Source organism: Lissotriton helveticus, chromosome 8, assembly GCF_964261635.1.
Source record: "Lissotriton helveticus chromosome 8, aLisHel1.1, whole genome shotgun sequence".
Classification (NCBI taxonomy): Eukaryota; Metazoa; Chordata; class Amphibia; order Caudata; family Salamandridae; genus Lissotriton; species Lissotriton helveticus.
Window position 1 is genome coordinate 416,067,258 of NC_136069.1, and position 24,537 is coordinate 416,091,794.

At 47.3% G+C, this 24,537-nt stretch overlaps 1 protein-coding gene across 4 annotated transcripts in view; it reads right to left on the bottom strand.

Moving 5' to 3' along the window:
- Positions 1 to 24,537, bottom strand: part of CKAP2 (cytoskeleton associated protein 2) — a 248,826-nt gene that overhangs the window by 16,297 nt on the left and 207,992 nt on the right. For 2 of the 4 annotated variants that reach the window (XM_078657257.1, XM_078657259.1), the window contains one exon: positions 3,763 to 4,069. In XM_078657257.1, the coding sequence (XP_078513383.1) occupies positions 3,763 to 4,069 (307 nt within the window). The remainder of the gene's footprint in view (positions 1 to 3,762; positions 4,070 to 24,537) is intronic. The other 2 variants (XM_078657258.1, XM_078657260.1) reach the window with 1 other exon arrangement.

The following is a 24,537-nucleotide window of genomic DNA, read 5'->3' on the forward strand; positions in this document are numbered from 1 at the left end:
GCCGTCGTCGGCGCCGTTGACGGTAAAACAGTCGACGATATCGCCGTCGACGCGGTTTTCTCACCAGCTTTAACACCATCTTTCTTCGTCGACGACGGAGGTGTTTTTGTCGTCGTCGATGATCCCTTTTTCGTCGACAGTCCCGTCGACAGTGCTGAAACAGTACCTTTCTCCTCAGAAGGCGTAGAAGAAGTCCGTTTGATGGTAATCTTGATTTTCTGAGAAGATTCTGGTGGATCTGAGGCGGATTTCACTAGTTTCACCTCACAATCAGAACCCTTCTTCCCCTTAGCTGTAACTGAAAGGGATCTTGAGGGACTGCGCCCTGAAGACCCTGGAGTGGTCTTTTTTGGGGCCTTCTCAGGTCTTTCTCCTGAGGAATGTGTCTGAGGAGATCTACTTCTCTTCTGAGATCTTAGACGCCACAGATTCCTCTTCACTCTCACTTGAGAGGATCTCCTTCCTGGCTTTAACCTTCTGAAGTTACCAAAGAGAGGACTGGGCTGTTCCTGGGGTGAAGGTGCAGGTCAATGGGATGTGGATATGCAAAGGTGGTTAAATGGTAACCATCCAGTGGGTATCCATTTTGTTGGATATATTGGCCTCACACACCCTTGCAGGTGTCATGCTTCATCATGGGCAATGCTCCTCGTTGGGTGGGCGGTGCAATACCCAACGGGCTACACCTCAAAGAGGAGCTCTTTGGCGGAGATCTTTTTATCCAACTGCCCATGGGTGAAGTGTGGGTGAGGGGCCAGAATAGTAGTAGACGGAATGTGAATTATAAAATAACGCAGGAGTACCAGAAGGAACTTTATTCGGGTGGTCCCGTGCGCTAACTAAAAACAATAGTTAGAGTGGGAGTTCTGGAAAGTGATGTATTCCGCACTCCAGACTATACTAAAAAGTAAAGGTAGTGGTCGACATGTTTCTCGCTTAAGGTATAATCACCCGCGATTCATCAGGACCTATAAGAAGTGCTCGCTGTCTACAGTATTGCTGATCTAACTAAGTATCAGTGCTTACAACAACAGTTTGGAAATGAAGTACCTGCTTATACATTGTTCCATGCCTAAAGGTCAATTATTAAATGTAACAGCAGTGCCTGGCGGCATGGACATCGGTGAGTGAAGCCTCTGTAGCTAAGGTTGTTGCTCCCGTGTCTGCGCTGAGTCGCCTACCCCTCTCCGCCAGGACCGGATAGTGGCGAAGATAATGTCCATCCCGCCAGGCACTGCTGTTACATTTAATAATTGAACTTTAGGCATGGAACAATGTATAAGCAGGTACTTCATTTCCAAACTGTTGGAATGGATGGTTACCATTTAACCACCTTTGCATATCCACATCCCATTGACCTGCACCTTCACCCCAGGAACAGCCCAGTCCTCTCTTTGGTAACACATATCTGAGGGCCTACACTGCGGTCTGGACCTTCCACTTTTCCCAAGTGGTAATGTTGCCCTCTTGATCCATGAAGATCTCCTCTCCCTCTTTTTGTATACAATTTAACCTTCTGAAGCCAGATCAGCAGCCTTCCCTCACGATCTCTCAAGGTTTTATTCGAAAAGGTACGACATACCTTACAATCTGCTGCCTTATGGTCTGGATAGAGGCAGTAGATGCAGTCCTTGTGAGGGTCATCTGTATAAAGCCTCTTCTTAGAGCAGGGGGAACAAGCTCTAAATAATCCTTTCTTCTCCTTCTCAGACATGGTAGATGAAAAACCTCAAAACTAAGTCAAAATACTGTAAAAGTAAAGAGTTTGAGCAGAGCTCAAAAGGAGACTCCCTAGCACAACGTGCAGTAGAAAAATCTGAGGGGCAGAAGGTTCTCTCAGGAGGGTTCTAGAGGGTGAGGAGCTCCGATTGGTTCAGGGAAAAGTTTGGGCCTTTTTTACATAACAAAGGCTATGGGTTGCAAAAAGGAAATGGGCCTAGGCCTCTTTTCAGTTTGCTTTTCTACTAAGCACTGCTTTTTTATATACCGGAGACTTCCGTCTCGACGACAGGGAATGATTCAGGCATGTTATTCTATGAAAGTTCCAATACTGGAGTAAATTACATTTCACATTTGTTAGCACAGGGAGATGGTGATTTGCCCAGAACACCACAATGTGGAGCCAAGTGCGAACTAAGTCCCGGATTCAAACCTGGGTTCCAGAGTTGGCAGCTCTAGCCGCTGGCCACATTTCGCCCCCTCTTTAAAAAAGTCTGGTAAGCCATTCACTCCAGTCTGTTCTCATTTGTATACCCTGGTAATAGAACTGATTCACCATGACTAAACAATTTGAAAAATGACAAGAAAGTAAACCACGTTAAGGTGCCCACAGATAACAAGCATTTGCAATGCAATATGTCTCGCATTATGAAAGTTTGAGCTATTGGTCTTGTAAATGACAATTTTTTTATTTATGTGTTGATTTTGAAAATAGCTAAATTAATAGCTTTGTCATTTTCAATGCCAATAGTTATAACTTTCACACATGTGACGACTATAGCATTTGTAATGCAACATGTTTTGTATTTACGTGACTTAGATGTATTGATATTACAAATAGCAACGGCTTTTAATTTTTTAAAATAATTAATACTTAAATAAAAGTGATTGTAATTTATATTGGCAACAGCTTAAACTTTTGTAAATAACGTTTGTGAAGATTATGTTCAGTGTATTTTATTGTGATGAAAATCCAAGAACAGAAGTGAAATAACATCTTTTTGTGACATTTGTAATAAAGCTTGAAACATTGAGAGAACATAATTGAACCAGTTGTTGTTGAATGGTTGCACAGATTGATGCTGGATTGCGCTGAGTGATGCTGTGATTGCGCTGAGTGATGCTGTGATTGCGCTGAGTGGTGCTGTGGTGGTGCTGCTGAGTGGTGCTGTGGTGGTGCTGCTGAGTGGTGCTGCTGAGTGGTGCTGTGGTGGTGCTGTGGTGGTGCTGAGTGGTGGTGCTGAGTGGTGGTGTGGTGGTGCTGAGTGATGCTGTGGTGGTGCTGCTGAGTTCTCTCTGCACTCTGCACTCACAATCTGCACTCTGCACACTGCACTCTGCACACTGCACTCTACATATGGTATGTTATGCTTACATACGTTCCATATATTATCCATGTATATGCCACATTTAGTTAAGAATATATGTTCTGTTTAGTTACATTACTTTGTTTGTATACCCTTTTATGCTGCTCTAAAGTTATTTCAATGGGTGAAATGCGGAGCCTGGCCGAGAGTAACAAGGCAGTGTTGGGAGGGGGAGTGCGCACCAACTGAAGTGCTGTGTTTGCGGGGAGAGAGAGGGGAGGTGCTGGTGTGGGAGGAGTGCTGCTACGGCCTGGGGGAAGCTGGCTGGGGAGGGGGAGGAGAAATGAATGTAAGGCTGTGGGGAACAGAGTTTATGGCCCAAAAGCGCGTGCCTGTGGCCACGTGAACTTCAAGAAAACGCCAAGGAACGAAGCCTTTGGTTTGAAGAGGATTTCGAGCACTTGAATTCTCGCTCCTCAATGCGCTTGCGCGCATTTAAGGTCACGAGACCTAAAAATAGAAGAACATGGCAGAAGATGAGGGGTGTAGTTGGAGGAGTTCATGAATACTGCCATTGTGTCAGATAATAATTCAGGGCTGCCTCTCAACAAGCAAAATGAGAACTGTGCAAACTACTTTTAATACAAAATATCAAGATCTCTTGATGGAGATATCCGTTAAAAAAGGGGAGAGGACCCCCCCCCCCCCAACAAAATTACCCAAAAAATGCACTAACCTTTTCAAGGACGGAGTAGTCCTCACATTAAACCGGATTACTGATGAACCTTCTGCTTCATTGTCTGGAGACCTGAATTGTGAACATGTGATAAATTGCACTTCTCCATCTTTGTCATCTTCTGCCTTTTGGTAGGCTCGTCTCAAGTTTAACTTCTTTTTTGAAGACATATTTTCGGTCTTTGGCTTTTCAAAAGTATCATTTATTTCAGAATTTGTTTCATGGTCAACAAGCCCTTCATTCTTGACCAAATGCTTCAAATCTTCCAGTTCTCCGTTATTATTCTGTTCCTCTTTGCCGATCTCTACTGCAGACATGATAATAGGAAACATATTTAGACCTAGTAATGATAAAGGTTCAATAATCCACAGTTTTCTTACTCCGGTCTTCCCAACTAGACCACTTTCTATAGCAAGAAAGAACATAAGTTACTTACCTGTAAACTGTGGTTCTCCAGTATTGGTGTCTTTCATAGATTAACATGCTTGAATATTTCCCGTCGTCGAAGTGGGAGTCCCACGGTACATAGAATAGCAGTAATATATGCATATATACAGGAAAATTACCATAATTACATATATACATACATATAATGCAGTAAAATATATAAAGTTTAAAAGTACCATAGAACAGAATAGGCCCATAGAAAGCCTACGGGAGAACTCACTTTAGTAACATATCAGTGTCATTATGTATTGGTCCACATTCTAGCCAATCAGGCTGTAGCTCCCTCTAGAACCTTCACCTCAGAAGCCCAAGTCCTCAGATTTTCGTAGCACCAAATAACCAAAGTGCCTGAGGAGAAGGGAGCCTCTGAGGGGAGGAAGGGAGGGTCGCATGTGAATCTATGAAAGACACCAATACTGGAGAACCACAGTTTACAGGTAAGTAACTTATGTTCTTCTCCAGTATTAGGGGTGTCTTTCATAGATTCACATGCTTGAATAAGAGTAGAAAGCAGTAAATCATCATATAAGTCATAAAGGCAATATAAAACTCCAAGCATACAAGTTGATATCATTTAAAATGCAATATGTCAACATTTAAGAGAAAATACCTTTATGACTGGAGGCGGGTAGCAACAGAGGCTCACCTTATTGGAAAAGATTCCGCAGCACCGCTTGTCCCACTGCCGCATCCGCGGCGTCTGTTGACTGTAGACAATAGTGCTTCGTAAAAGTATGGCTGCTCGACCACGTAGCAGCTCTGCAAATGTGTCGTAGAGGTACCCCCGCAAAGAGGGCAGTGGAAGTTGACACAGCTCTAGTTGAATGAGCTCGTACTGGAGCAGGAAGGGACTTGCCAGCCCGTTGGTGACAAAAAGTAATGGTAGAAGAAATCCACCTAGTAATAGTCTGTTTGGTAACAGGTTGTCCTTTGCAGATCGGGCCATAGGCCACGAATAGCTGGTCTGATTTCCTGAATGGTGTAGTACGTTGAATGTAAAACTTAAGACAGCGTTTCACATCCAATGAATGCAATGAACGTTCAGCAGGAGTTTGAGGATCAGGAAAGAAAGTCTTTAAAATTACAGGTTCATTGAGATGAAAATCACTTGGAACCTTCGGGATACATTTTGCATTAGTACGGAGCGTAACTGCCTCATTGGAGAACTGGAGAAAAGGAGGCTGAATTGTGAATGCCTGGATGTCACTAACACGCCTAGATGATGTTAAGGCGAGTAGCAGAGCAACTTTCCACGTGAGGAATTTTAAGCTTGCTGAGTGGATGGGCTCGAAAGGAGGCAGGAGGAGTTGAGACAAAACCAGATTTAAACGCCAAGCAGGTGGAGGGCGACGAATAGGTGGAAACATCCGGAAGAGGCCTTTGAAAAACTGTTGGATGACTCTAGAAGAATACAGTGACGTGGAACCATCATGACGGAAACGGGAAAATGCAGCCAGAAACACTGTAAGAGTGGAGTGAAAAAGTCCTGACTTTGCAAGGGATAGGAAAAAAGGCAGGATCTGTTCCGGTTTGGCGGTCATAGGATCCAAGGCTTTGGTGTGGCACCAAACACAGAAACGCTTCCACTTCAGCTGATAGGTTTTAATGGTGGATGGAGCGCGAGCGTGCGCCAACACTTCCCTGCAATCTGCGTCGATGGTTAGACGTGAAAATTCATTGTGTTCAGGTTCCAGGCATGGAGCTGGAGATATGCTGGATCTGGGTGGCAAATCTGCCCTTGCTTCATCGTGAGGAGGTGAGGCAGAGGATGAAGCGATATTGGCTCCTTCTGCGAAAACAACAGAAGGTCCGAGAACCATGGGCGCCGTGGCCACTTGGGTGCGATCAAGATGACATGACAGGGTTGAAGCCTCATCCTGTGCAGCAGGCGCGGAATCAGAGGAATCGGAGGGAAAGCGTAAATGAATTCGTTCGACCAGTTGATCGAAAATGCATTTCCGCTCGACTCTCTGTGGGGATGACGACTTGCAAAGCGTTGGCATTTCCTGTTTGCGGCAGTCGCAAAGAGATCCATCTGTGGCTGGCCCCACCGGCGGAAAATTAACTCGAGAGTTGGTTGGTTGAGTTCCCACTCGTGATTGTCCGAGAGAGATCTGCTGAGTGAGTCCGCCAGAACATTGGAAACACCCGGTACATGGATGGCTGTAAGATGAACTTGATGATGAATCGCCCAGTCCCATATCTCCTATGCTTGTCTGGAAATTAGAAGGGACCTCGTGCCGCCCTGCTTGTTGAGGTAGTGCATGCTGGTGGTGTTGTCTGTTCTCACCAGCAGAGATTGGCCCTGCACTAACCTTTGGAACGATTTCAGGGCAAGGAAGATCGCAAGAAGCTCTAGGCAGTTTATATGCCAGGTGTGCTGGATTGAGGTCCACTTTCCTTTTACCGACATTCCCTCGAGGTGCGCTCCCCAACCCTCTAAGGACGCATCGGTTGTGAGCGTAAGAGTCGGAGTCGCGTCTTGAAAAGACGGACCGATGGAAATGTTCGGAGGGTGAGACCACCATTTCAGTGCCACCTGAATGCGGGGCGTGAGAAAGATCCTGTCGTTGAACGATCCTGAAATCTGTTTCCACTGTTTGTCTAGTTCCTCTTGAACGACCCTCATATGTAGCCTGCAGTTGGGGATCAACTGAATGCACGAGGAAGCCATGCCCAGGAATGATTTCAACATCCGGACTGAAACGTACAGCTTTGACTGCAGGAATCATACAATCTTGAGCATGCGGTCCTGTCTTTCCTGGGACACAAACTTTTGCCAGCCGAGAATCTAGCGAGGCTCCTAGAAAATCTCGTCGCTGAGACGGGTGAAAGTGCGACTTCTGGCAATTGATGGAAAGGCCCAAGTTTTGAAAAAGAGAGAGACAAACCTGAGTGTGCTGATTTGCCAGCTGGAAGGTTGAGGCCTTTATCAGACAGTCGTCCAGGTATGGATAAAACTGAATGCCTTGCAGGCGTAGAAAAGCAGCTACCGGGGCCCTGATCTTGGTAAAGACCCTCTGTGCTGAGCGGAGCCAAACGGCAGAACTCTGAATTGAAAGTGCAGGTGTCCGACTGTAAAACTGAGGTACTTTCTGTGCCTGGGGTGAATCGGCACGTGAAAGTACGCGTCCTGGAGGTCGATCGTGGAGAAGAACTCTCCGGGATTGAGAGAATTCAAAATTTGGAGCAAGGTCAATATTTGAAAAGTTTTCGACGTGATGAATTTGTTCAGAGCCCGTAGGTGCAAAATGGGGCGCCACTCTCCAGACTTCTTCTTGACTAAAAAGAAGCAGGAGTAAAAACCCTTGCCTCGCTGGCCTTGCGGTACCACCTCGATAGCACCTTTTCTGATCATTAATTTGACTTGAGCCAATAGTTCCTCGAAATGGGGAGGGGGGGCCAGAAGGAGGGCGATTGGGAGGAAATTTGGTAAACTTCAGGGTATGTCCTTTGGAAATCACATCTAGGACCCATTAATTGGAGGTGATGTTTGACCAATTCAAGATGTAGTTGGAGATTCGTCCTCCAATTTTTACAGTCAGTGGAAGGTTGAGGCTGGGACTGTCACTGTTTCTTTGCATTTGAACCACCTCTGTATGTGGTTTTCCTCTGGTATGGTCTGGAGGAGGTCTGACGATTTTGGGACTGGTAAGTATTCCTTGGACGGTCAGTGTAAGAGCGATATTGGTTTGATCCACGAAAAGTGGAAGAATTGCCGCCTCTACCACGTGCTCCTCGAAATGGCCGTTTTCTATATTGGAGGGTTGCCAAAGCCTTGGCCGTATCCGTATCCTTTTTGATTGATTCGAGGACATCGTCGATAGGTTTGCCGAAGAGCGAATCACCGTCATATGGTAGATCGAGTACTCTAGCCTGAACCTCCGGGCGAAATGCTGTAGATTTTAGCCAGCCTTGACGCCTCAAAACTGCAGCTCCAGCCAATTGCCTGAATCCCGTAGAAGAGATATCAAGGGCGCAGTCAATGATCTCTGAAGAGATCTTTCCCCCTCCTGAACGATGGCTTGTGCTTCTGCACGGATGGCATCTGGAAATTGTGGAATGAATGCTGCAATTTCGGACCACATTTGGCGGTCATACTGTCCTAGAATAGCCAAGGAATTAGCCGGCCTTACAGTCATGGCTGCCATGGGGGTAAACTTTTTCCCTATGGAGTCCAGCTTGTGGCCTTCCTGATCAGGAGGAGATGTGAGAGGTGTGGCAGGATTGCGGGACCTTTTTTGAGCTCCCTGAGTAATGACGGAATCCGCCTTAGGCTGTGACACTAGGCATGCCGGAGAAGTCGGTGGCGCTTTATACTTTTTATCCAGCCTTGGTAAGACAGCAGGGATCGAATTTGGTCGTTCCATCAATTTGAGGCCTTCCTCCCAGATATGGTCAATGTTCGAAATAGTGTGGGCTTGCCGTGGAGGTAAGTCCTTGAAATCGTATAGAAAGAAAACAATCAGTCTGTTGGACTTCTAAAGTGAGGTGAAACCTCTTCGCAGCGCGGACCATCAGGTTATGGAAACTGCCAATATCCACAGGAGGCGAAGCAAAAGACGACGTTGGTGGGGTCGAAGGTGTCTGAGCCATGTAGTCGTCCCACTCTTGAAGACCGTTGTCATCATCATTCTGATCTGTGTTGTTAGGGTCTTGCTCCTCATTATCCGTATCCTGCTGGGTACGCACTGGTGACCTGGGTTGAACTGGTGCATGAATTTGAGGCTGTGGAGGAGGTTGCGGCACTGGAGAAACAGGCCGAGCCTGTGGGAATCTGCGATTATAATCGTCCAGCATGTGCTGCAGATTCATTACCAAAGACAGTGGTATCTGTGTCGTTTGTTCTGCCATAGGTGCCTCTGAAGTGTCCACCGGAAATAGATCTGTCCCATCTTCGACGTTCTCTTCCTCCTCTTCATCATAATCTTGGCACTTGATGTTTAGCTCGGATGGGCTAGACGCTTGGCCAAAGACATTGCCCGCCTCTGAACCATCATTGGAGTCCTCCTCCGCAGACTGAAACAGTTGTTTAGGAAGAGCAGAACCACTCTTGACAGGACTCAACTGTATAAGAGGCACCTTTCTATATGTGGAAGCAGTGACCACTGTGAAGGTGGTAGCAGTGGCTAAAGGATGGTGCGACGTCGACGAGCCCGTCGACGTAGTGGTGGTAGATCCAAAGGCCGCCTGGGAATACGTAACTGCAGACGGAGTTGATTTTACCTTCGTCGCCGAAGATTTTTTCGCCGTCGACGGGGGTAGAGCCTTGCTCGTCGACGAAGATGATCCCACCGACGAAGTTGTCGTCGACGATGAGGATCCCATCGACGGACGGCGACCCGTCGACGGTGCTGTGATCTTGGTCGATGACGAGTGCGTCGTCGGATGACGCGTCGACGGTGGCTTCTTCGTCGACAGTGTAGATTTGGCAGTCGTCGACGAGATCTTTAAGATAGAGGTAATGGGTCTCACCTCATGGGACGTCGTCGAAGAGGTGGACGTCGTCGACTTAGTTCTCGAAGACATTGAACATTTCGTCGTCGTAGATGTCGTCGACGGACGTGTCGACGAGCCCGTCGACGAGCCAGTGCCCGTTTTAGAGGATGATGGCATGGCTTTGGACAGTGACGCCAGAGAGCCAGGTCCCGTAGGCGTTATAGGAGGCAAATCCTGTGGGGAGACATCCATAAAGACTTCCAAAAGTCTAATTTTCTTGAGAAAAGGAGAAGGCATCTCCGTCTCCGACCCACGCTTCTGAGAGGTCTTAGACTGTCATGGTCCGGGTAGAGGCAGTAAATACATTTACTGTGAGGATCCTCATAAAAGAGACGCAGTTTTCCACAAGATGGACAAGGCTTGAACAAAGATTTCTTTGAGGAAGACATCTGAGAAGAAGAACAGCTATGTTTGAAGAAAAAAACAGAGCAGAGCTCAGGGAGACTTCCTTCACACGACATGCGGTAGAAAATCTGAGGACTTGGGCTTCTGAGGAGAAGGTTCTAGAGGGAGCTACAGCCTGATTGGCTAGAATGTGGACCAACACATAATGACACTGATATGTTACTAAAGTGAGTTCTCCCTTAGGCTTTCTATGGGCCTATTCTGTTCTATGGTACTTTTAAACTTTCTATATTTTAATGCATTATATGTATGTATATTATATTTGCATATATTACTGCTATTCTATGTACCGTGGGACTCCCACTTCGACGACGGGGAATATTCAAGCATGTGAATCTATGAAAGACACCCCTATTACTGGAGAACTACCCTTTACAAAAAAAATAAAAATCTTTACATGTGATAAATGTATATTCTCCACTAGCTGTACCCGGCCAAGTGTTGCTGTGGCTCAGTTTGGTTAAATGGAAGAGAAAGAAAAGAGTAAGCGCACGTTTCGAATATGTTTAATTTCATAATGCTTGTGGGTATACAATATGTTTTTGTCCATCCTACTATATGTAGACTATTGTCTATGTGCGTCCCTTGTATTTGTTGCGCAGCAACCAAATCGATAGGGTCTGTTCGGCCTTTCGATTAAAAACACGCGCGTTTTGGACACACGCGTATTCGAATCCAACGTTGTGTATATATAAACATGCGCTAATGTTGCAAAGTGAACCAACTCCTCCCCCCCCTCCACACCACTTCCCGGTCTGCCATCCTGACACCAACTGTCCATCCTAATATATGTAGACTATTGTCTCTATGCGTCCTTTCTTAATGTTGCCAAGTGAACCAACTGCCCCCCCCCCCCCTCTCTCCACCCACTTCCCGGTCTCCCATCCTGAGCCCAACTGTCCATCCTAATATGTGTAGACTATTGTCTTTGCGTCTATTGTAGTTGTTGCGCAGCAACCCAATCGATAGGGTCTTTAGATTAAAAACACTCACGTATATGACACATGAGTATTTGAATCCAACGTTGTGTATATGTAAACACGCTTATTCGAAATAAACACTGTCAAAATTTCAAATCGGTGAAGAACTTTCGTAGATTTAAGATTTTTATCAAAGGCACATTGACATTTTTATGTTTCTGTGCTTTCGATTAAACACTCGCGTATTCGACATGCGCATATTCGAATCTAACGTTGTGTATATAAAAACACGAGCGTATTCGAATAAAACGGGTCACAATTTCAAAGCAATCTGTGAAGAACTTTCGGAGATTTGAGATTTTGAACAAACGAACAGTTACATTTTTATTTATACAGATACATGCAGTGCACTCAACTGCAGCCATTGATCTCCAAACCATGCATCACAGATGGTATATTTAATATGCCAGTACTCGAAACTTGTATAAAATCAAAATTATACATGAAGATAAACTGCGATCATGAAGCGATCGCACTGCCACCATTAACCCTCCACCCTCCTAAATAATAGCTCCCTATTTCAACAACATTTTGTGTCTTCAGACATTGTTGAAGGTAGGCAGGCCGCTAGTTGTAGGCAAAAAGCCATTGCCTAGAGAATTGTTGTTCTTCTGTCATGGGTGTATAGGTTTAGAGGTGCAAGACAGAAGCAGCTGGCTGAGGCACCGATTCGGAGCTTGTCCGGATGAGGTGCAGAAGTACCTCCCATTAAATATCAATAGGGTCCTCCATCAGGATAAGACTGCTTCGACATGTCCCACCGTTATGAGTGTACAACAGCAATGTGCTTTTTTCACTGGGTCAATTATAAAGATGCTTCAAATAAATGTATGTTCAAAAAGAACAAGGGTCACCCTACTCACAAGGAACCAGGGCATCAATTATGCAACAAGGAACAACGGTTCCTATGTACTATATGCATAATATTTAATAATTATAAAGCTCAACGGCATATACTCATGGGAACGGGATGTCAGAGGGAGAATCAAAATCATATACACCAAGAAATACATGGGTTTTTACTTTTTATGCACTTTGTGTAGTAAAGTATTTTACTTGCTTGGTGTCCCATGTGAAGTTGAACCTATTCTTTAAAAAAAAAGTTGACAGTTTGCGACATACAGTATGTTTCAGTTTGTACAAAACCACAAGTACATATAAACAGAGAATTGACAGCCTTCTAACACAATGCTAGGGGCTGGAAGGTGGTCCGTTTAAAATAAGTGTTGACGGAGTTTCAACCCCAAAAGCAAATAGGGGGGTGGGTGGGGGGGGGTTCTCATCAGGACCCAACAATGCAGGACACCTGAAGCGAGAACAATTGACTGTCAGTGTGGAAAGTGCACACCAGTAAAAATGTGGCTCAAGGCAAAGTGTAAGAGAAGAATGTACTCCTTCTGGGCCCAGCCGGGCACCCAATAGGAGACGAAATGGGTCCGGCAGTGCTTTTTGCATACGAGTTACAGGGTCCAAATCCCAAATAAATTAAGGATTACCATCTAGGAGTACCATCCAAAGGGGAGAGAAGTTCTTGTGTTTCCCAATACCAACAGCCGCCATAGTCAGGCGGGATCCAAAATGTCAAACCTTGATGGGTAATCACCGAAGTAAAATGCCATCAGATGTGCACTAATGGAACTCCTTCCGATCAATGTCTGAACGTGGCCGCAAAAGTCAGCCGGAGGACGCGGCGAGAGGGAGGCGATGCACTCTTTTCCCCCGGGCTAGACAAGTGGCAGGATCCTTACATGAACAGTGAAGGCCTTGGTGTGTACGATTTTGATTCTCACTGACAATCCTTTCCCATGAATGTATGCCATTGAGATTTATAATTATCAAATATTATGCATATACTCCACCGGAACCGTTGTTCCTTGTTAAATAAACGTATGGCATCACGTAAATGTCATCTTCAGGTGGGCAATCATTATACTGTGCTTCTGCAAATAACAGAATGGTTCAGCTTTGTCAATCATGAAAAGCTGGTAGAGAAGATTAGAAAACCATCCTTACCAAATATGGCAACCGGTGAGTAATTGTAAATGGTTATACTTACATTATTTATTTATTTATTTATTCAGAGTTTTATATAGCGCGAACAAGATCTTTACAGATATCAGAGCGCTTCACAGAAACAAGGGGTGAGGATAGCAGGAGGGTGACGCAACATAATATTGGGTGCAGTATAAAATTCAGTAGCATGATCCGATAGCAGTCATGTGCTGATAAAATATCAATAAACAATCAGTTAAGCGATAATATAAGAAGATACTGAGACTTTCCTACAACTACGATAGAAATCAGGAGAACTTAGGCTAAAGGGATGGCTTATGACAGTATCTAAAAGTTACAGGGAGCAAGGGGAAGGGACATCGAGATTCAACAGGCTAACGTGAATAGTCTAATAATAGGTAGTGAGTGAGTAGCATAAAAGGATCGACTAACCATCATAGAATTATGGCAAACAAGAAGAATACACAGATCTAAATCAGGAATAATATGACATTATTTGACATTAGACAAACATGTAGCCAATGATACCAAAGCGGTGCGAAGTCTCTGATCAACAAACAATAAAGTTCAGGTGAACTTAGCCATGAGGATGGCTTTCACCTCATTCTTAAAGAAGGCCGTGGAGGAGATAAGCCTGGTTTCGGGAGGGAGTGCGTTCCAGATCCTCGGTGCCATTCCTGAGAAGGAGCGTTTGTATGTTTTTTCCTTCCGGAATCTGCGAGGTTTCAAGAGTAGATTTTTTGTACTTCTATTGGATCTCGACCCTCCCGATATAGTCAACTTTTGAGTGAGGTAGTTAGGTGCCTTGTGGTGAACGGCCGAGTGTGTCATAACAGCAATTTTCAGTTGTATTCTGGCTTCAAAGGGCAGCCATTTCAGGGATTTCAAGTCAGGGGATATGTGAGAGTGTTTTCTTGAGCCAGTAATGAGTCTCGCGGCAGCGTTCAAGGAGGCTCTTAGGGGTGCAGTTGTTGCTAGAGGGAGACCACTGAGGGTCACAATTCCATAGTCTATGCGGGGGATGACGAGGGCTTGTACTGCATTTTGGAAGTCTTTGGCTGGGAGTAAGGGTTTCAGTTTCCTCAATGTGTTGATTTGGAAATTGGCTCCTTTCGTTGCTTTGCTAATGTGCTGTTGCATGTTGAGCTTTGCGTCAAGTGTGATACCTAAGGATTTCGTGGAATCCACGATGGTGGGCCGGACATTGAGTGCTGTTAGGTGGTTGAGCCAAATTTGGGTGGTGGTAGTTTTCGCAGGGGGTGATATCAGAAGGAACTCAGTATTCAGAGCATTTAGTTTGAGGTGATTGTCGGCCAACCACGATTGGGTCTTTATAAGAGTGTAGTTCAGGAGTTTTATATCATCCGGGGATTGTACCTTTAGGTAGAGTGGAGTGTCATCGGCATACATATGGAAGTATACATTGGATGCTTGGAGCAAGGTGGCAAGTGGTTCCATGATGAGGTTGAACAGTGTGGGTGAAAGGGAGGATCCTTGTGGAACGCCTAAGTCTACTGGCACAGGCGAGGACATCACATTGTTGATCTTGAACTTCTGAGACCGGTTATGTAGGAAGGATCGAACCATTTGAGAACAGTCCCGGATAAACCCATTCTAGTGTTTAGCAGCTCCAGGAGGTTCTCATGTTTGACCATGTCAAAAGCTGATGAAAGGTCGAGAAGGATGAGGAGGCATGAATCATTGCGATCAAGAATTTGGAGGGCGTCATCAATTATGTGAGTCATGGCCGTTTCCGTGCTGTGTTTCGCTCGGAAGCCTGATTGATGAGGGTTGAGGAGATCAAACTTGTCAATGTGTTTTGTTAGTTGGAGTTGTACACATTTTTCCAGCAGTTTGGCCAAGGTGGGGATGTTTGTGATGGGACGGTAATTGTTTAGGTCAGGCGGGTCAGCTGTAGGTTTCTTGAGTATGGTCGTGACTTGCCCCACCTTGAGTGAGTCAGGGATGAGACCTTGTTGAAGGGAACTGTTAATGATTTTAGTCCAGAGTGGGAGGAGCATGGTGGTGAAGTCTTTTACAGCGTTAGCAGGTAGAGGGTCTGAGAGGTGATTAGAGGGCTTCAAGGTACCGAGCAGTCTGTGTATTGCTTCTTCAGAGTAGGTGTCGAAGGACGCCCATGATGCGCTGTTTTTAGGCTGAGTGTTAGACATTCTGATGTGTCCAGGGTTTTGGCTTACATCATTGAGGAGATCAGTTCTTATGTTGTCGGTCTTTAGCTTGAAGAAGGCGGAAAAGTCTTCACTGTGTGGGATATCGCTTGTTGGGTTGTTTGATTGTAAGGGTTGCGGCTTTGTTTGACTTTTGACTAGTTCGAACAATTTTCTTGGTCGGTTTTTCGCTTGGTCAAGCTGGAGGCTAAAGAAGTCAGATTTCGCACGCTTGATTTTCCTAAAATAGGCATTTCTCTTGTTCTTAAGCTTTTTGCGATGTAGTGATGAGGGGTCAGCTCTCCAAGTGCGTTCTGCTGATCGCATAGCACGCCTGTCTTCGTTGAGTCTGCCGTCATACCAAGGGTTCGAGCTCTTGGTGGAGACTCTCTTTAGTTGCAGTGGGGCGGCTTCGTTGATTATTGAGGTCATAGAGTCGAGGTAGAGGTCGGTCAGTGATTGAACATCAGAGACGCCAGCAGGGGCAAGGAGGAGCCTGTAGGTGTGGGGAGGTAGGGAGTTAGGGTTAAGATTCTTCATGTCCCTTTTCCAGATCTTGGATTTGGTGGGTTGAGCCTGGGAGGGTTTGACTTTTTCATTGATAAAGAAGGTGATGATGTGGTGATCTGACCAATCACAAGGTTGGATTGCCCCCAGTTGGGTAGAGTCCTCTTTGGCGATGATGAGATCGAGTATCGAACCTTTATCATGTGTTGGGCTGTTGCATATTTGGGTGAGGTCAAGCGCATTAAGGAAAGTTTTGAGACTATTCACCACTGCGTCTTTCTGATCGTTCCAGTGGAGATTAAAGTCACCCAGGTAGATTTGAGTGATCTGCCGACCGGCGTTGGAAGTGGTAGTGTCCATGAGTTGTTGAGAGAAGATGAGGTTGTCCCCAGGCGGGTGATAGATGAGATGTAGAGCACATACTGGTTTGCCCTCGCTGGAGATATCGAGGCAGAAGAGTTCACAGGAAGTGAGGGAGGGGAGGTGACTTTGGTGACGGAGAGATTGCACCTGAAAATGCATGCGATTCCCCCGCCCATCTTGCCGGTCCTGTCGAGTCTGATGATGTGGTAATTGGGGGGAACTAGTATGTCCATAATAGGCGTGGAGGCTTCAGTTAGCCATGTTTCAGTCAATATGGCTAGGTCAAGATCCATTGATGTGACGAGATCTGCAATGTCGGAGGAGTGTCTCTGGGCCGATCTGCAGTTGAGAAGGATGCATTTGAGTCTGGGGGTGAGAAGGGAGGTCGAGTGTTCTAGCGATAGGGGGACTTTTCTGAGGTTGTTTGGGACAGAACTTATGTTGCTTAGAGTTGGGTGCCTAAGGGCATTTGTGAGAATAGTGGGTATGGGGAGGTGAGTGGAGGTTATGTGTTTTACCGGTCCTGGGCCAAAAGAGCGGAGGAGGGTGCGTAAGTCGTGGTCCGACAGGGAGTTAAGGGCACGCCGGGGGCGGTGGGTGTTGTTGCGGGCGGGGATAGTGGGCCAGTGCGGAGAGAGTTGAGTGCGAGGGACTGTGGGGAGAGTGCGTCGTTTGTTGGATACGGTGGTGGTCGTTGTGGGTCGATGTTGTCTGGAGGGTGTGTAAAGAAGTTCTTTGATGGTGCGGAGCTCGTCTTTGAGTTGTAGGAGGGTGGATAGAATCAGGTCAAGAGGTGTCTTGGGGTTAGTGTTCGTGATGTGGGCCATGGGCGAGAGGTTGAGAGGGGAGTTAGAGGGCAAATTTGGGGCGGTGAGGTGGGGTATGCTAGCGTTAGTGGAGGGCTCTGCGGTAAAAGTGGGTGGGGTGGTATTCGGTGGGTGCGAAGATTTGTATGCGAGGGGTGTGGGTGATGTAGGGGGAGGGTGGGATGTAGTGGTGGGGTCGTCGGTGGGAGGCGGCGCCGGTGAGTTGAGGGATGAGTGAAGGTCGAAGATAATAGAGTTGGTAAGAAGGAAGCGGGGGCTGAGTAAGGGGGGGAGAGGAGAGGGGATGTTATTGTATGGGAGGAGGCAAGTTCTGGGGTGCTAGTTGGGAGTGTGGGGGATGAGAATGGGGGGGTAGAGAGGGAAGAAGATCTGCCGCGGGGGGGGGGATATACTCCGGGTGGTGGTGGATTCAGCCAGATTCATATGAGGTGTGAGATGGGGGGAAGGGTGGGTAGGGGTAAGTTGGATGTATGAGGGGAGTGGGGGGGTAACGTCAGGTGTGTGACTAACTATAACACTGGGGGGATGGGAGAGGTGTAGGTCATTCCGCTGTTGCAATGGGCAAGGCGGGTTATATTGAGGATTGGTGTTGGGAGGAGTTGTGCAGCTTGATGTGTGCGGAGTGGAGGTCCGCCGTTTGGCGATGTTTTCTAAGAAGGTAGGGAATAGGTTGTCTAGACGGTAAAGGTTCCTATCAGTGGCTTGGAGTAGAATGGTCCCATTGTCGTAGATGGTGATTGTGGCTCTGCCTGGGAAGACTAGGGATGGTGTGATAGAAAGAGTTAGGCCATGAGCGGATTTATTGGTGGTGTGAATAGTGAGAGTGGAGAGGAACGCTTTCCTCCATTGTGCTCTACGTGGAGTGTAAAAGATGATATCGCTGTTTGGGTCTCCATTGGTCAGCGAAAAATAGGTGTCCACACACGGTAATTCGGGGTGTGCCTTCAGGAAATTGTGTTTGTAGCGTTTGGCGTATTTTTTGGTGAGCTCAGGTGGGTAGATGATTTTGTAGGTGTGCTCGCCCAAGCGTTCCATGGCGGAAGAGGCGTGGGTAGAAGAGGTGGGGAGCTTGTGGGGTTGCGGGGCATTAAGCCTAAGTGGTAAAAGTGTGGGCAGTAGGTATGAATGACTAGTCTAAGATGGCCCCTCCAGTAGTGAACTATTCAAAGATGGCCACCAGGGTAGCATATAGGGAGCCAGAGGTAGTCCTTTCTCTATTGTTGATGTGATTAGAAACGTGGCCGGTCTTACCAGAGTACATCAAGACTGTTCAACCTTTCCAAAAGCACTGGGGAGGTGATGGGAATTGGGCGAGATAACAGCGGCCTTTAGAGCAACTGGGGCTGCAGCTTGGATGGGATTTATGGCAATGATGAAAGATAAGGGGGGTGGGGCACAGTCATATGGCATGGTTTAACATAAGGAAGCTTTGTTGCCTTCTATACATACATGGGAGATGGGGGGGGGGTAGGGGGGGGAGGGGCGGGGCTCCTTGTGGTCTCACAGATTAATGGTCCAATTCCTTAATGGACTATTCAGAGCACATCCTCTAGTCAAGTCACCACCACCTGAATGGCAGCCTAACATCATTCTATCACACGTGACAAAAAGTCAATTTGAGCCTAGCCATAAGGCTGAACTGAAGTTCCTTACTTGGGAAGTGGCGTTACTGCTGGCTCTCACTTTGTTAGAAGAGTGAGCGAACAGCAAGCATTCACTATTAAAGGAACCTCTTTTACAATTCAAAGATAGCATGATAGTTCTTCAGACTAATCCAAAGTTCATACCGAAGGTTCCCACAGATTTTCATCTCAATCAACCTGTTAAGCTACAGACTCTTTAGAAATCCTCAAACACCAGTGGAAACGGAGTCTCATACTCTTGATGCCAAGAGATGCTTAAAATTCTACTTACATTGCACTAAGCATATTCGTAGTACAGATAAAATTTGGGTGTCCTAAGGTAACAATAAGAAAGGTGGACCAGTTTCCAAGCCCATGATAGCACAGTGGATTTTAACAGCCATTCAGTTCTGTCATTCTAAGGTGGACAGACCTTTAAGACAAAAGAATAAACTCTACTAGAGCAGTATCAATAAAGAAGGCTTTGACTGAGCTGCACATCGAAGGTATATGCCGTGCTGCAACCTGGAAGAGCAATGCAAAAAGAACAATTGATGGACAGAATGCAGAACAGTGTCAAACATTCACCCCAGTACAGAGATCTGGGCCCAAATCCATAGTTGTTTTGCTCACCATGCCAATCCGGTTTGAACCCAGCCATATGCATATCAGCCTTGACCCTGTGCCTCATGGGAACAGTCCAGCCCGAATGGCCAGGCCAGGTCCTCCCTGGACTGGAAACAAGCATCCTAGGACCGGTTTCGACGTCTCACTCCTCACCAGCCAGGATAGCTTGACTCCAGTGGCATGGAGAGCATGGGATCCACGTCTGGGCATACCCGTCCCAATCGGGTGACAAATGCAAACAAGTATTGGCGTAGCCAATAGATCTCGCCTTTGGGACCTTATAAGTATTTAGTTAGGCACCAGGTCCCAAAGGTGAGACCTATTGGCTATGCCAATGCTCGTTTTCTTCTAACGCTAGTTGCTCCTCCAGTTGCGGACTTCCAGCCCACCCTTTTCTGGAGCTTGCGATTCGAAGCGCTCGGCGCCTCTGCCTGTTTAAAGATGCTCTGCTTTTCAAAGGCGCGGTTTCCCTTCTAAGTGTGAGCGGTGTAAATATCACAGTCCAGCAGGAGTATAATTCGTCATCCAGCCCCAAGCTTCGGCAAAACCCCAGATCACACGATCCCAGCTCAGGCCCCCCTTTGAACTGCTGCATCAAAGCGCTAAACCCTACACTGGGGAAGTGTTGAGGTCATCACGGTGTGAGTAGGGTCGGGCCGGCAGTGCGCAGCAACTGGTACATGGGTGGGAGGGGGCCATCCAGTAGGACCGGATCTGCTGCGTTTTACTGGCATATTGACTTCCCAACCCCCCAGCATTGGTGTAATGCACTCATGGGGTGTGGGTGGTGAGGGGGGGGGGGGGGGGGTTGTAAATAACATTTATTTATATTATTTGAGGTTTTATATTGCACAGTCCAGACAAGCTGTTTCAAAGCGCTATCTTCTGTGACTGGCATACAGGTAGAATGGGGTTGGAATGCAAAAATAAGAGCACTGGTAGATAAAGTGACTGCGCGAGTGGGGGGTGGGGGGGGCGGGGAGGGGGTGTTCTCAATCAGTTTTAGCGAGTTAGTAAGCCGGGACTTGAACCGGACAATGTAACTTGAAAGCCGCACTGCTCTCTGGCTTCAAAGCACCTTATTTTTTACCTTGAAGAATAGAAAGCGACATGCCGAAGAAGGGAACCGTAGAGTAGTAAAAGCCCAAGAGAAATTGCTGTGCCAGCTTTGTTGTCCAGGGCGTAGCTAATCAAGGTGCTATCTGACCACCCGTCAAAATTTAACTTAGTGACTTGTACACTCGCATCTGCCATCTGCTGAGATCCGCCACTCACAAGTTACTTTATTTTTTTGTAGAGTTTTATATAGCGCGAACTAGACCCGAACCGAATCAGGTATCAGAGCGCTTTACATAGCACAAGTTACGTTTTTTTACATGAAGACACACACTTTCATTTATTTTTTTTAGGCACGGGGAGATTAAGTGATTTGCCCAGAATCACAGGAGGTTTTGGCGTTGTTACCGAGACTCGAACCCAGATCCCCAGGTCCGAGGTCGAGCGCCTAACCCAACGCCCCATCCTTCCTTCGTTACTATATAGAGTCCCAATTACATTTGTCAATAGGCACATTTGTTATTTCAAAAGGTTAAATTAAAGTCAAAGTCATACTATAGTGTGATCTTGGACAAAGTGCTTCAAGACAGTACCAAAGTACACATATCCGAAAAAACGGATGAGAAGCGGGGCGATTATCGGTATTAAATGCTGTATAAATTCCTGGACGCCAACAATGTAAGATTATCCGTGCCGGTTTAGGGAGCACCTGCAGTTCCCACATTGCTTGTACCTGCAGTAAAGCCCGCCCTGCCGGTCTCAAAGCAACCCAGTGTCCAAACGGCTCTGCTATGCCTGCCTCTTTCAGAAGGACTGCACTCTGCCCTGCAGCATCCGGATCTTAAATAAAGCTGGGTTACAAAGGCATCTAAACAAGTGCGCGCGCCTCGTGCTCACAAGGGGGGAAAGTGGGAGGCACACAAAGTTTCCCTTGCGGGAGTGAGCTGGGGGCACCATGTGTTTGTAAGTTAATTACAAACATATGGTTTCAAGCTCGCTCCCACAAAGGAATCGCCAAACGTGCACGCATTGCCATTGAAGGCAATGACACGCGTGCGCGTTTTAAGGGCGAAAAGTGAATCAATTGCAAAAATGTATTTTTGCCTATGCAGCGCATGCGAGACCTAAAAAGAAAAATTGATGGACAGAATGGAGAACAATGTCAAACATTTATGAATGTTTTGATTTGTTCTGCATTCTGTCCTGCAATTATGTGTCTTTTGCTTTCTCGCACTAAGTGCGCTGGGTGTGCCCAGACGTGGGTCCCGGGCTCACTCTGCCACTGGATTCAAGCTATCCTGGCTGATGAGGGGTGAAGCCTCGAAACCGGTCCTAGGATGCTTGTTTCCGTTCCAGGGAGGAGCTGGCTTGGCAGGTCGGGCTGGACTGTTCCCAAGAGACACAGGGTCAAGACTGATTTGCATATGGCTGGGTCCAAACTAGGGTGACATGGTGAGCAAAAGAATGATGGATTTAACCAAGATCTCTTAACTGTGGGTGAATATTTGATTTGTTCTGCTTTCCGTCCATCAGTTGTGCGTCTTTTGCAACCTGGAGGAGCAGGCACTTTTACCCAGCATTGTAGTCTGGATTCGGCACAGAGTGGTGATACAGCTTGAGTTAAGCAGTACTTCGGCATCTTTTCAAATAAGGTGAGCCTGCTACCATAAAATGTAGAACGTTTTACCCACTATCCACTGTCAGTTATCTCTTATTTCAGTGCTCATGTATGGCACTGCTAATTATCATGATACAAGCATGTGAATTTATGAATGATACCCCAGTACCTGAGAAATGCAAGTTTCTTGCTATGCTGAGGATTCATCCTAGGTCACTACTCCACATAACATGAATGAGGTTTGTGGCTTCACGATCAATTTGTATTTGTGATGCTATTGATTTGTAAAGATTACCAATATGTAAGAATGTAACTGAGGTTGGAAAGATGGCAGAATTGGAGTTCAATACTACCTCAACTATTGTAGGTCTTGACTTCTGAGGTTTTGAGCCATAGGCACCTTTCTTCTATACAGTATATTGCCCTAATAGTCCGTGTAATGAGCATCAATGTTCCCTTGGAAAAACAAACATCCGTTGGCCAGGTAATTTCCACAATGAGCATGAATGTTCCCCATCATCAGGCCAGGAAGTAATAGTGAAAGCACACATTTCAGAAAGTCTGAATCGTAATGGTCATTGAGGAGATGTGATTAGACCAATAAGAGGCTCCAAAATTGCCTTAATGAACATCATGGCAGAATGACTATCAGGGACCTTGCTTGGATTCTGCTCAGCTTGTGTGTGATCAAAGGCAGCATTCTCCTATCTCCACTGGAGTCCATATTTGAGAGGAGATGTTCTGGCCACCTCAGTAGGTTCCCACCAAGCTGAGACGTCCAGGGCGGAGCGGAGAATAAAAACAGCCAGCTATCGGCCATCCAACGCATGATGCCATAAATCCATTTGACCACCCTCCGGGGACGCAGCTGATCCCAGAGATTCAGCCGAGTCCCACAAACAAGAGGAGGCCCGAGCTAGCACACACACAAGGTGTTCAGAGCCCACAGGGCAGCGATGGTCGAGGCGAACATGTTGAGCCTCCAAGAGTCCAGCCAGCTGGCCTCTCGGGAAGGCGGAGTCAACAGTGGTGGCAGGGAGGGAAAAGCAGTCCGCAAAAGAGGACTGGAGGCCGAGGGGTGGAGGGAAAGGCACGCCGGGTCACACGGCGCAAGGAGATTCCGTTGCAGAAGATGCTGAGGCACCGGGTCCCCCGAGGCAGGATGCCTCTAAGCCCCTGTCAAGGAAGAAAGGAGGGAACCTTCAAAGGGGAGCAGAATCTTCCTTCCACCAGAGCCCTGGTGGAGGACCTCCAATAGATGGTACGCCGGGGAAGGACGAGAGGGGCCTGGAGAGGGGCAAGGGGTTCTCACCTGGCCTCAACCTGGAGCGGGGCAAGGAGGGTTCACCAACCCCTGTGGCTCCGCACGGTCCAGCTGCTGCCGACGCCGTAGCGGCGTCACCTCGGCCGTAGACAGGACCACCCTGTCAAGGGACAGAGAGTGGCTCTGGGATGCGACCCGAGCCCTGGCGACCTCCCGCTACACCACAGGGACTCCCACAGGAGTTTGCGGCGAGGCAAAGACGCCTGAAGGAGGTGCCCCAGAGAAGCCGCACCCCAACATCACGACACCCTCCAAGCCTGGATCCGAACCAGTCGGCGCCGGGGACGGAGCCACCGCGCAGGGCCCTGAGCAAGGCGAGGGGTCCGCCGACGCCCCAGAAGGGGAAGACGCCAGCGAGGTCTGCAAAGCCGCCGCGTATGTTTCCATCTGGACTCTCGAAGCCCCATCACCGGGAAACGGTGGATAGGACAACACGTGGGGCCGCATCACCTGTGGAGAGTCCACGCCCCCGGTAGGCCGGAACCCAGCCTCCGGGGACAAACTGCGACATTTACCCACCGGGGAGCGACGCTCACGGGACATCGGAGAAGGGAGAGGACGACTACCACGGCCGAACCTCAAGCCGTCCGCCGAAGCAGACCGAGGGGAGGAGTCAACCTGGAGAGACGTGCCGAGAAAAGTTTCATGCGGCGCTCCCGCCACTACTTCAGCTTCAACTGTTGACAGGCCTCGCAGTCGGTGGTGTAGTGAAATCCCCCAAACACCACATACAAATGAGGTGTGGGTCCGTCGCCGACATATGACGCCCACAAAACGTACAAGTTTTGAAGCCCGAAGGCATTCGCACACTGTTCCACCAAAAGAATGGAGGAAAAGAAAAAGGGGCTTGAAAGAGGCCCGTAGCAAGGACCGGATCTGCGATGCACGCGGAAAAGGGAAAAAAAACGGACGTAGTTCGAGAAAAAGGTGTGTTCGGCCGACAGGAATGGCAGGCCCCAACCCTCTCAATCTTGGTCCAGTCCACTCGAATGGGAATCATTTACCTTGACCCAGCGACAGCAGCCTTTGCCATATGACTGCACCCAGAGGTCCACCGAAGATAGGGGATGTTGGCCAACAGGGAAAATTCAAAATGGTATTTACACCCGGGACAATGTGGGGGGTCAGCCAGCTGTGATATTTCTGGACAAGGTTCCCAAGCTAGCTACTGGGGTCAGAAAAGATTCGGACTACTTGATTAACAAGGTAATTTATTTGTTTGTTTAGAACTACCGCCTTGATGCCCTTTTGGGCTTAGTAGCGCTATATAAATTTGTTTTCATTCATTCATTCATACCAGACATGCACTAACCAGGAGT